Genomic DNA, 13958 nt, shown 5'->3' with positions numbered 1-13958 from the left:
CAGGTAATAACTTCACAACCCTCTGAGGGGTCCCGACCCCCAGTTTGAGAACCCCTGCATTAGTGCAATTGTGAAACAGGCACCTTGGCTTACAGAGCTACACCAATTTACACAAGTTGAAGATCTGACCCATTATGATCAATTAAACCCAATATGCAAGATTAAATACCTAGGAGGGTGCATACACTAAAAAGCGAACTATTTCACCATGGAGGAGCAGAGCTACTGTTTCCAAGGCACATACAGCACTATAGCAATCCAGGGTCCAATGGGTTTTGATTAAAGTTTGAGTAGCAAGACCTAAAGAAAAGATGGGTCGATACATGGTAAAGCTGATCCTATATAGCAGGCCTTGTTTTTCTACATCTGAGGTTCAGGTTGCAAGTTCGCTGCCTTGTCTTTGACTATAACCTGGCTAAGGACAGAGAAACCATGCACAGCACATTCCACTCACATCTGTATAACTTTATAGTAGGGTTTTGCAGGGCCATATTTATTTAGTAGGGAAACTGCAGGACTCCACACAAGGCCACGGTAGGTTTGCAGAGCAGCATTCGTGGAAGTTGTGTGAATTTGTTCCTGCCACAGCATGCTAGAGGTGATCATTTAAAGCATGAAGAGTCACACCCTCTGTTTTTTTAATTTTTTAATTTATACTCAAATCTATGCCAGCCATCACCAAATTATCTGTGCACCTCAGATAAAACATTGGCCTTATATATGCTCCTGAACTATTTCCTAAATAGTAATGCTCCATGCAGTTCAGTGTTATGCTGTACATGTTAGAAAGCTATCATACCATAAACACAGAGAGCCTCAAGAATAACTTGAGCCAAAATAAAGATGATCTCTATCTTTATTATCTATATGGGATCAAACTTTAGTTGTCCAGGGTAATGTAATGACACCGTGACACTAGCAGGCCAAGTGCCAGCTCATGTCAAAGTCCCTGTATCTCAACTAGACACTAACAGATACATAGCTGTAATCTGTCTGGCTCACTTGTGGGTTGATACTGATAAAACAGGCATTAGAATTATAAGGAAGAATTTAGTGTTTAGATTCATTTGAATACTTGTGAGATGCTGCATGCTTTAATCTTACTTGTAATATCTGTGTTCCATGTTGTAATGTAATATTTGAACGGTTGTACTGTGAGACTCTGTGACTATGTGAATCGCCATACTGAAGAGGGATATTAATTAATTGTTATGCCCCTTCTGAAGGAAGGAGATCCACCAATGCCGGAAAGGCTATGAGTGGTTCTGACAACTGGAAACTCCCCACATCTGGATGGAGGAATCCTCAACAAAAGGACTAAAAACTTATTGTTGTTCTGCTTTGCTCCCTGTGAAGAGGAGTCATGCAAGTGGACTCATCCCATCAGATGAGTTTGCACCTCACATCATACAGCAGGAGGGGGATGAAAACCTTGAACAAATGCAACTAGGTATCTCTAGGTGCTTGGAGATGCTGGGTCAGCAAGCTGTTTCTGGGCATAAACAAGAGATCCCCAGCAGCTTTGCCTGGGTTAGCCCTAAAGGACAAATAGAACTTGATGATTATAGATGCCTATAGACTTTTGAAAACCTAAGATTGTAACTCATTCATGTATCTGTGTTTGCTTGCTTTAACTTTGTAAATAACTCTCTAATTTCCTTTTCCTATTTAATAAATCTTCGTATAGTTTACCATAGAATTGGCTACAAGCATTGTCTTTGGTGTGAGACCTGAAGTGCAACTGACCTAGGGTAAGTGACTGGTCCTTTGGGATTAGGAGTAACCTGAATATTGTATGCATACAACGAAGTGAGTATTCACCCAAGAAAGCTCATGCTCCAATATGCTTGTTAGTCTATATGGTGCCACAGAACTCTGCTGAATATTGCTGTGATTCTTGGTGTATGGGACGATCTACAACATCACTCACTTGGGTGGCAAGAAAGACTGGAGTACCCAAGGGAACTGTTTGTGACTACGTGTTAAGGCTGTTAAAGTGCTTGAGGAGTTTGCACCTGGTACAACTGGTTGGCGAAATCTAAGTGTTAGAACTCACGATCTGTCCTGTGGTTGGCCTAGAGGACCAGAATTTCTCTAACATCACGTACCATATGAAAAGCTATTGTGACAGATACCCTAGGAGTGAACTAGAAAATGGATTTAGTTTGAATTGTATACCCTAATAGTCAATATTTTATCCTGTTTTGTCATTCTCTTTCATATTTTTCTACTGCTTTAATGAAAAAAAAACAAAACAGCATTCTCATAGCTGTTAACCAAAGGATTTACAGCCTAAAGAAAAGAGCATTGCCTTATATTTCAATGGCACAAAGTTTAAATCCTGTTATTACACTTTTATTAAAACTGACTTAAATGGGAGCTCTGTCTGAGTAAAGACAGAGTAAAGATTTAGGAACTGGGCCCAATGCAAGGGACATGCAGACAGATGTCCTGTAGTTCCAGACTGATAGGATGAGTTGCAGAAATTAGATTTTTTACTTGGTCTACAAACGATGCTTCTGCATCTTCAGTACATCAGTCTGGAACATATTACGGACCTCACTGATTTTATTGGAGAGTTCCTGGCATTCATAGCATTGTTATTATTACCTTTAACCTGGATCTGTTTCCTCACAGTTATAAGTCAGAGCAATCATTAACTGATGTATTAGCTTTTCAACCCTCTTTTTGACATTTCTCTTTGTTTTGGAACATAGTGGAGCTTTATCTGGGGAACCTGAAAGAGATAGGGTGGGACTTTGAACCTTTGGTGGCAGTTTCATTATTTTTATATATTTATATATGTCATTTCAAATAAAAGAAGTCTATAAGCAAGCTGTTGGCACCTGGATAATTCATGAAACTCACAATACACATAGGGATAACCATGTAGCAATATGATAATACATTCAATTGTTTTGATAGCTAGTAAGCCAGGCAGCAGAATTACCCCATTCCACTCCACTCCCCTTCCCACAACTAATGCTCCCTCAAATAAATTGGTTCTATATATCACTTATGTGCTCACAAGTAATTGTTACTCCTCCCAATGTAAGATCATGTGCCATTAAAAAAAAGTAATTGGATAAAACTATGCTGTATCTCCTTGCACACCTCCCCTAAACTCAGTACAGATTCAGTTATATCCTTTGTTCATGGGCTTTTAGCTAGTTTACAATCTTCATGTTCGTGTCCAAAGCTTTAAAGGTATGATTTTGTGAGTAATGTTATCAGATGCTTTATTAAATCCTAACACATATTTTGTGTTCCCTTCATCCACTAAGTTTATCATACTATTAAAAAAGGACCACACAATAAAGTTGGCCTAACAACTTGTGCAAATTTTATTTATTTAATTATTTATTTAGCCTGTGCTACCTATAGCCAATGGTTCCTTTACCTTCCATCCTACACTGAAGTGGTAAGTCTGCATTAGAATACTGTCTACAGTTCTGAAAAACTAGACACCAGAAAGATGTCAATGGATTGGAAGGAGTTCACAAACAAGCAACAAAATGAACATGAGATTTGATTTATCAGGAAAGATTAAAAGACCTAAATAAGTATAAGCTTGGCAAAAAGATGACTAAGGTAAAATATGATAAATGTCTACAAGTATTTGAAGGGTCTAAACACCAAGGAGGTGATTATCAGCTGGAGTAAACTGTCATAGCTCCATTAACTTCACTGATGTTATGTTGAAGGTCTGTCCACAAAGAAGACTGCCAGTTTAGGGTGGTTCTGGCAATTATTCATTTTGGGTTAGCCCGGGTGATAGGAATCAGGGAATTCATGACAAGTTCCCTAGAGGAAACAGATGACGTGAGCAGGCTTAGGTGTCGTTTCTTTTAGTCATTAGGGATAACGTATTAAAAAGATTATTTTCTTCTTTTTTGGATGTTTTTTTTTTCCTGCCTCATGGGCTCCAAACATGTATCAGGGTAAAATAAAGTGTTTTTCATCTGGCCTCATGTAAGACATTCCTCCTCTCTTCCTAAGATTTTAATGTACAAAATTTCATTTGTGAATACAATTTTCCATTTGTCAGAAGAACATTCCACAGCACGTTACTATTATTGAATAAAACTTAACGGATTGTTTAAAATAGGAAAAAGAAAACAAAATAGGAAAAATTCCCGATTTAGCCAAAACACAATTTCTTTTACTGACTGGAACTCTGCAGGTATCTCCAGTGTCATCAATATACTTTTGTAGGATGCTAAAGAGAAAACATCCACTTCATCCCTCAAAGTATGAGAGATTTTTCTGGAGGCTGTATTGAGTTGACATGATGATTTTACCACCCACGTTCTAGTGTATATAAATTCAAAATCCACTCCATAAAACAGATGTTTGGGATACACACAGTATAAGCACCTAACTGAAGACTCCTGAAAAGACATAAAATTACAAACCAATCTGGAAAGTGATAAAAGAAGAGATCAGAGGACTGACGCTACTTCCACTGAAAGCAATGGCAGAACTTCTGCTTATTTCAATGGGAGTACGGTTGGGCTCATGTTTGGGGAAGAAGGCCCCTTTAGCAGGCTTAACTTTGAACAGATCTAAATTAAAAAGCTGTCTTTTGAAAAATTCCTGAATTTTGTTTTCTGTTCTCTAATCAATTCATTTCAACTATAAAGGAGTTAGAATTCAGCAGCAATGTCTGTTAGTTGAGAAAGAGTTCTGTGGCACCTTATAGACCAGGGGTAGGCAACCTATGGCACATGTGCCGAAGGCGGCATGCGAGCTGATTTTCAGTGGCACTCACATTGCCCGGGTCCTGGCCATTGGTCCAGGGGACTCTGCATTTTAATTTAACCTTAAATGAAGCTTCTTAAACATTTAAAAAACCTTATTTACTTTACACACAACAACAGTTTAGTTATATATTATAGACTTATAGAAAGAGACCTTCTAAAAACGTTAAAATGTATTACTGGCACACGAAACCTTAAATTAGAGTGAATAAATGAAGACTCGGCACACCACTTCTGAAAGGTTGCCGACCCCTGTTATAGACTAACAGAAGTATTGGAGCATAAGCTTTTGTGGGTGAATACCCAATTGGTCGTGCATCTGAAAAATATGTACTGATTTTAGTCCACTTTAAATACTTTAAGTTATGACCTTTATTCCACTAGCTCTGTGGATGTAACTAAAATATTTGTTCCATTTAGAACACTGTATTATTGCTTATTTGTCTTCCTGTATAATTTTTCCACAAAATGATATAGCATCAAACTGTATTAAGTCACAATATCTAATACTGTCACTATACCTAATTCATTAAAGATTCATCCAGGTATTGAATATTACATGCTGTGAGATTTGTTCCACGGGATTAATAAAGATATAGCTGTACTTGACAGAGGGAACAATCCGAAGGAGAAACTCATTTGATGTGCCATTGAAAATGTGCTCAACTATATTTTGAGCAGAATTAAAAATTAAACAAACTGCACACATGGCCCAGCGGATAAAGAACTGGTCTAGGCGTTAGCAGACCTGAGTTCTAAGCATAGTTGTTCCTTTAACCAGCTATGTGACCTTTAGCAATTCACTTCATCTCTCTCTGCTTCAATTTCCCATTCCAACCTAAGGCTGCCAGCTCTTCTGGGGGATGGTCTTTCACTACGAGTTTGTACACTGCCTACCACAGTGGGTTTCAGATCTCAGTTGGGACCTCTATAATTTACAGCCTAAAGAATAGAGCATCTGTCTTGTAGATGGTGTTTGGAAATAAAGTTGCAGTAAACTGTTGACTGGCAATAGCTAGGCAAATGGCCTATTAAAGATTAATTATCAATTTGTTCATTTATATGTTTAAAACAAAACAGACCTTTAAAACCTACAAAGTTATCCTGCAAACTGGACACAGCTAACACTGCTCTACAGCCAAAATGCTTCTGAAATAAACGTAGTCCAACTTTACTAATTCTGGGCTACTGAGAATGAAAATGATGCTTAAAATTGTTGATTGGCTCTAGTTTTCAAGATATGCTATTGGGTCAGTATATACGACCCTTGACTTGGGAATGGCGGAGGATAAGTGAGTTATAAAGGGAAGGGATCTCAATTTAAACCAGAAATGACTGAAATACATCTTTGACTGGATCTATGAATAAATCTATGACTGGGTTTGGGACAGTACTTGCTTTTTAGGCAAAACAATGAATGATGCAATCTGAAGCTGGTATTGCGTCATACATGATATGAATTGCATCATGTTATTCCTAGAAGTCATGGATGATGCAATCATAACGAAGCTTACAACACTCTGCTGAACAAATTGCCCTATATCAGCTCTAGAAATCATACAGTGTCGTGCTCTCTAATTTGTCAGTGTTTGATTTTGCAAAGGGACACATTTCTGTTTAGCCAAAGTGAGCAGAGATGCCTCGTACTTGTGTGAACAGTGCAGATAACTTCTGCTATGTTTGTGGTAAAGTGACTTTTGCATCACAAAAGTGCAGTCTAACCACTATGGTTAAGAAAGCCTATCACCTTTATATTGGCTGCAAAATTGGAGATCAGGACAAGAAGTGGGCCCCACACATATGCTGCAACACTTGTGTAACAAATCTTCGCCAGTGGTTGAAAGGAAAAGGAAATCTGTGCCTTTTGCAGTGCCAATGATTTGGAGAGAGCCAACAGATCATACCAGCAATTGTTACTTCTGCATGGTGCCTCCAGTTGGGAAAAGTGTGTCAAAGAAGAAAAAGCGGACTGTGCATTATCCAAACATTCCATCAGCTATACATCCAGTACCCCACGGAGAAGGACTGCCGGTTCCTGATGCACCAGAATCATTCTCACTTGAGTCAGACGAGGAAGAGGATGAAACTTCTGGTCCTGAACCATCAATGTCACAGGACCCACATTTTCTCCCATCCTCCTCCTCTGAACCACACCTCATAACACAAGGTGAACTCAATGACCTTGTCAGGGATTTGGAACTACCCAAGAGTAAGGCAGAGCTGTTGGGCTCCAGACTACAGCAGTGGAATCTCCTGGCAGGCTATCAGGGCAAATGGAGCCCATCAATGCTTGCAGACTATTGCTGGACAGTGACAAGAGATGCTCCATTTAATGAATACAAGAGACAAGCCAAGAAGCGCCGAGTAGACACTGAATAGGACTAAACTATGTACATAATTTTTTTGCCTTTTGTTTCATAATTAATTTTATTTATATAACCCTTTTGCTGATTTTTAAAGTGTTACATAAACAGGACAGGTGAAATATTATCATGTAAAGCAACCATAAACACATGAAAAGACCTAGGTTTACAATTTATGATTAAAACTCTACTATCTACACAATATACATCGACATAAAATGTAAAAACTTAAATATCTTAGAAACAGTAGCCAATCAGTTGTTTTAATTGTCATATTTGAATTCAGCACATCAAAATACATAATAATATCACATTTTATCTCTGAAGCAGACGACTTCTCAAAAATTGTAGACCAGTGTAATCTATGGAATCTTGTGTTCCTTTGTTGTTACCCTTGACTTCCACCGCCCGTGTCATGTTCCTCTCCCATCTTGTCCCTATTTAGGCTCCAATCTTGCAAAAAGCTCCAGCTGGGTGAACCCTTGCACTTGGAACTCGCTGCAGGATCAGGGTCTTAGGACCATAAACTCTTTGATGCGAGGACTGGTTTGTACTATAGATCTGTGCTGTTTCCAAAACAATGGGGCCACAATCTCCAGGGCGTTATTGTAATATATATATATATATAATCAATAACAGCAGACAGTAATAAATAGTAAACACTTACCTTTACAAACAAAGCACTTAATATGAAAATATTTATTCTGAACTCTCAAAACTTCCCCTTTGCATGGGTTTCCGCAGTTATTGCAGAGAATTGCTGTACTCGATGGTTTCTCCAGGTGGCTATGTACAGCCTGTGGTTGAGAAACTGTAAAGAAAGAGAAGATGTATAAGAACATACAGTAGATTAAAAACTTCTGCTGGACAAATTACATAAAACAATGGTCTTATTAGACAAACAAATAATGAAAATTGACATTTCAGTCAAAACATGCCATGAATGTGAATCCTGGGCCAAAGTGGTCTCACTTGTTGGTGTTGGCCAGCTCCTGAAGTGGTCTTTTTAAACTTTATTTTAATTGAATTTCCTTTAGAGTCATATGTTAGTGTAAACAGTCTGCTCAGAATTTTAAAGCATCACTGCTGATTTTCACTTCCATTTAGGTTACCACCGCAATTATGAAAAAGAATTGTACATAGCTTATGAATTTCACAAGCAATTTGAACAAAAACATTTTGGATCAAGGGTTGTATAAAGAGAAAATTCAGCTGCCTTTTTTTTCCAGTTTGCATCACACTGTTTAATTACAATTTTAAATTAAATATTTTGTCAGTTCCAAAAAATAAAAAAATCAACCAGCTCTAGTTACAAATTATTTTGCTGAAACTGATGTCACAGGATCTCAAGCACCTGATTCCGCCCCAGACTATAAGCAATTACGAAAGACTTTCCTTTAGCTCATCTGATAAATGCTTGTGCTTTTAGAACCGGAGGATCTAAGTTCTGCTTCCACAGGTTACATGACATTCCGGATAAGCATAACCATGAACTATTATGTGCACACTTATTTGTTACAATAGTATTATGTGATGACAGACACTGAAGATACTACAAAGATATTGTAAAGTTTCCTTAACTTTTGAATGCTGAGCTCCACCTCAGCAAAATAAAACCAACTGCACTCTTCCTCTGCCTGCAACCTCACCATGCATTGTTTAAGCCTACACATATTAATTGTACATCCTCCAAGTCCCCTCTCATGGCTAGTCTTTTTGGTGCCTCCCTCCACGTCTTCCTAAACAGAACTCTTTGGAAAACACTGGCATAGATCTTCAGATGACCCTTCCCCTGCCTTGTTACATGCTTTGATGAGAATTGAAATAGCTTAAAATGTTGATATATAAAGTATCATCATTAGCATCAACATTAGCACCCATTGCTATGAATGGGCTCAGAGCTATTTTTCATGGGTACTGCAAACTTAGAGAGATATCGCTACATCAGTTGCACATGCTTTATGTTTGAAGGTTTCTTTGTACCCATGACAGACTTTTTTCAAATGAAGGCTGAGAACCTGAAGAACTAAGAGGCCTATGCTCCCAGCTAGTCCTTTGCCCACGTTAATCCCCCAGTTTGGAAAACACCAATGTACTGTAAATAGCAAATTTCCAGCCAGGAGACACAAAGTTTGGGGAACGTTAAAGAATGTTAAGCACTATGATATTACTACAGAGTTCTGGTACGGTACACGCTTGGTAATCTTGGTACTCATATAATTGTGCTTAGTCAGCAGACACGTTCTTCGGTATGTGGCACTGAAGCACTAAGATAGTGATTAATTTATTACTACATTAAAATACATCTGAAGCCACTGAAGGAATAACTATAATAAATATGACTTGGTGAGTGGAGCTCTGATCTCACTTATTGACATCCAGAGCAAAATGTTCTCAGCTCAGAAGTCAAAATATAATTGCTTCTAACCAATAGTTTGCAAACTCAAATCGAATTGGGGGTGTGGGGAGGAAAATCACAATGTGATTTGCCCCTTACATCATCACTAGTGATAAAGAGTCTGCAATCAGAACTTCATTGACAACTCTGTGGCAGAAAAGTAAGACAGTTACATAGTAGCTTTCCTCATCATAGCCACATACAACAAATATGAATTCTTCTATCACAAAATTTGCCAACATAAAGACCAGGATACAATTTTCACAAGGGCCTAAATCTCTAGGAGTCTAAGTCTCAGTAAAAGTTAAGAGAACTTAGCTAATTGAACCTATAGCAGAATTTCTGGCAAGCAAGATATAACCATTGATGTTGGAACTGATCCAGAATAGTGGGCTTAAAATACTTATTCTCATATAAACTATCATGCACTCTTGCAAATCAGATTCTATGCAAAACATATCCAGGCACTTTCTTCAGACTCCCAGGCACAGTCACCCTTTTAGAATAGTGAAAAACAGAGGTAAGATGTTGTTCTGCTTTCCCAGAAGTATATATTAAAATGTTGAGCAAGACATTTTTTATGAAACATGCAAATACCTAGTAATTTGTATTGCAAATACTTAATACTGGAGGAAGGATCCTGCCCTGGAAGAGAGATGATCTAACAGGTGTTTTCTATTTCTAATCTCTAAAAGCGAAAGCCTGCAAACTTTTCCTCACACAAGTATTCATGTAAGGTACATACTCACTTGAGTAAGGATTTTTATGATTAAGCTGTAAGTTTACATATAAAAGAAATCATATGCAATATGCTAGGGATGCATGCATAAACTTTGTTTTTCTACGTTATGTGACTTTCAGTCAAATATATTTTTCTATCACATTTAGTAAATAGTACATTGAACTTTCAAGATCGTCAGCACCAAAGGTAAATGTCATTTTAAATCAACTTAAATCTTCTTTTGATAAAAAACAAACACACCCCAAAAGCAACTCCCCGCCGACTCTTTACTCTGTATGTTACAGGTTAAAAATAGTTGATAGGTTAGAGTAAAAAAGGGATTCTAAAGGTCTTTATCTATGCATTATGGTAACAAATAAAGGCTGCAATCCTGCTGTCCTTCTGCAAGCAAATGCCTATTGACTTCAACAAGAGATGCAAGTATATAAAGGCTGCAGAACTGAGCTCATTTAGGCTAGCAAACTGTTGAGCAAATTAAAAATGTTCTGCCATCTTGTGATTTAAAATAGAAATTGCAGCTATTAGGTTTATGCAAAAGAGCATTCCAAAGAATTATAGGAAATGTTGATCACAAACTTTCTAGTTCTTGTAATTTTGCTACTGTTCTTTTATTACTTGTACATTTTAATATGTTAGGTAACAGTGCCTATGGGCTGAATTATTAAAACAAATTGTAACAGGCTTGTATTATGACTTGCCACACCCATAGTAGTTTTTCCACCTGGCAACAGATTAATACAAGGAACTAACAGAGTAAACAAGGGAGAGTAAATTACATACTGAATGTCCCTCTTTAACTCCGGGGATTCAGCACATCATTGTAAAGTTGGGTTTTTTTTCCCCTCAGAGTGTTTCCAGATCAGCTTTAAAAAGTTTTCATACAGTGTCACAAGAAGAAAACAAATGCAACTTAAAAATAAACTTATCAGTGGTGTTATGTCCTCTCATATTGACCAATAAATTAACTAAATTAAATTAAATCATAAATTAAATAAATTAGTAAAAGTGCTATCAGCCAATTACTCCTTAATTTTCCTTTATAACTATTTCAGGGCTAAAAGTTGTCTCCCTGTATTTACTCTAACACTGATCCTCCTTGTATGTAGAAGGTTTTCAGAGCAGAAAGACATTAATGCAGTCAACCATGCAGATGTTTCCGCTGCGTGAAAATTATGAACATCTTTTCTAGTAAATAACTATAGATTTTTATTAAAGGGTTTCCTCATTTGGAATTGGCTGTAACTGCTGCCTGAACTCTGGACGCTTACATGGAAACTTCATGTAGTGTTTGTTAAAAAGAAACACTATGAAAAGGTTATTGTCAACTGCACCCATTCTCACAGTCCCACCTCCTCTGGGGCAGCAAGACTTACTGCAGGTTGTTTCCCTTGAATGCTAGCATTGATTCAGAAATGTGCATTAGGGCCAAGTGCTCTGCATAGCTCCCTATAATACCTAACCTGCAATGTATGTGGGAATCAACACAGTAGCCTTTTTTGTTACAGTAGGACACAAAATTTAAATAAATAAAAAATAAAAAAGGGGGAGGGGTGGGCGGAACATATCTGGCATGTTCTTGCCATCTTTTTGATGTCTTAGCATTTTTTGTTTAACAATCATTTTCAAGCCAGGAGTGGAAATGAAAAGTAAAGAATTATTTGTAGCTAAAGCACAGGTATGCACCAAACTGTAGAACAACTATAACTTTTTGTTTGCATTCCATTTTTTAAATCTCACAAGGATGCATTTGACATTCAAAAAGAACCATGTTAAATAAGCACGAATGAACAAACAACAAAAACCAACAGGGTGCTTTATTTTCCTCTCAATTCAAAAGGAATTAATTAATTTAATACATTAAAACTGATCAGTGTTTCACCCAATATTCTCTGTGAATATAACCTCTGTGGGGTCATAAAAAAAACTATGTTTCTTCATAGAGTTAATTAAACACCGTCTCTTTCATCTGGAACAACAATGATAGAACATGAGAAATAACTCCTTCAGACTGGAGAACTCTTCTTTTATTCAAGTTCTACTACATTTTTAACTTACATGAATTTCAATAAAGTTTTAAATCCACTCTCTTTATATAGTAATTCCGATCATTTTACTTTTGTTTGTATGTGTCAAAGTTTAGCTTCAAAGTGTATGCGTATGCACCATCAACATATTTTGTTAGCAATATGCTGTCGTCTCTTGTGGAGTTTAATGATTATACAATATATTAGGTCATTTAGCATAGCATCCTCCTGATTCAAGTTCTCATTAAAGTTTGAGTGATCACATACTTTTCCTAGATTGCTGAATTGAATGAAATTTGTAAATAAAGGTGAATTTCTCTACACTTAAAATAGCCTCTGCTAAATGGAAATATAGAGGGAGCTCTTATTGTGTTGGTGATGAACTATGCATGGAGCCCAAAATCTTGCCGATGTTCTGCTGTGACTGGATCTGGTACTTCCACAGGTCTGGATGAGGAAGCAGACTATAACCACCCATATTAGAAAGTCACTGATGGTTCGTGCATCCTTATTTGCTTCTTCAAAGCCCTAGGAAGAATTTCCTATACGCATATTCCCACAAGAAAAACAACAGATTATAAAGAAATGAGTAAGTGTAGGACACATTTCCAAAGCATTGCCACATAGACACTATCTGGTGCCGGGAACTTTGTTGCTGATATTCTTGCTAAATATCCATATGACAGGACATCCTGATCACTGACAGTGCTGCAGCCTGGGGAAGGCTGCAGGGCCAGCTGAGGGCAATTATACACTTTCTGGTGGGGGGGCTGTGAGCCCTGAGTGGCAATCACTGAGCTAACAAGGTAACTGGGGAGAATATAAGGGGAGGAAACAGGAAGCAAGAGGAGCTCAAGAGGAGCTCAGGAGAAAGCTCAGAGAGAACCTGGGCTCGGAAGTGAGGGATGTAGGGAAGCCTACCTTGCCGTAAGCATGTATTGCACAATTATTACTATGTAAGAGGGAAATAAATACACACATTGGTGTAAGATAAACAGCCTGGTGTGTGTATTTGTGACTGGAAAACCATCTGAGCTGGCTAGACAGTGAGGTTCACTGGGTAGCGATGGAGATGTCTTGTGACAATCCAGTATCAACATATTTCTGTTATCAAAACTCAGACAGCCACCGAAATCACAGGTTACCTACTGAGTACTCAGCAGGAGTGAGGTGCTGCTCCAATTAATTCTAGTATTAAATAAGGTTTATTGAATTAGCAGTGACTCATTGAAAAGAAGTAAGATTTTCACTTACATACAACTGTCTATATGATGACCATCTATATGGCCCTGATAAAACTGATCCCGGAATACTGCACTGCGTTTTGCACACCTTAATGCTGGAAATATAAAGATGAATTGGAGGGAGTACATTATTAGGGCAGTAGAGGTATTGATTTATACTGAGTGAGGAAAATAATTCAATATGTATAATATGGTTGAGCCACAACTGAGGGGACATGGGATAATTTGGCTAAGCAATGACTGAGGGAAGACAAGGAGAATCACCTACAAATATCTGAAGGATGTAAGTCTGGAGAGGAATTATTTAGAGGACCAAAGTGGGCATTACTAGAAATGGGACAAATTTTTAAAAAAAGAGATATAATTAATGTTAAATATCAGAAAAAAGTGAAATATCTGATCATGAAATATATCGATATTAGACTGG

The 13958-nt window shown here is 37.6% G+C and overlaps 1 protein-coding gene across 8 annotated transcripts in view; it reads right to left on the bottom strand.

Annotated features, from left to right (window-relative positions):
- ABLIM2 (actin binding LIM protein family member 2) overlaps positions 1-13958 on the bottom strand; it is a 241224-nt gene that overhangs the window by 171103 nt on the left and 56163 nt on the right. For all 8 annotated transcript variants that reach the window (XM_030564068.1, XM_030564061.1, XM_030564064.1 and 5 more), the window contains exon 2: positions 7791-7934. In XM_030564068.1, the coding sequence (XP_030419928.1) occupies positions 7791-7934 (144 nt within the window). The remainder of the gene's footprint in view (positions 1-7790; positions 7935-13958) is intronic.

Source organism: Gopherus evgoodei, chromosome 5 (genome assembly GCF_007399415.2).
Source record: "Gopherus evgoodei ecotype Sinaloan lineage chromosome 5, rGopEvg1_v1.p, whole genome shotgun sequence".
NCBI classification, from domain to species: domain Eukaryota; kingdom Metazoa; phylum Chordata; order Testudines; family Testudinidae; genus Gopherus; species Gopherus evgoodei.
The sequence above is the reverse complement of the archived record's forward strand: the minus strand, read 5'-3'. Positions and strand labels throughout refer to the sequence as shown.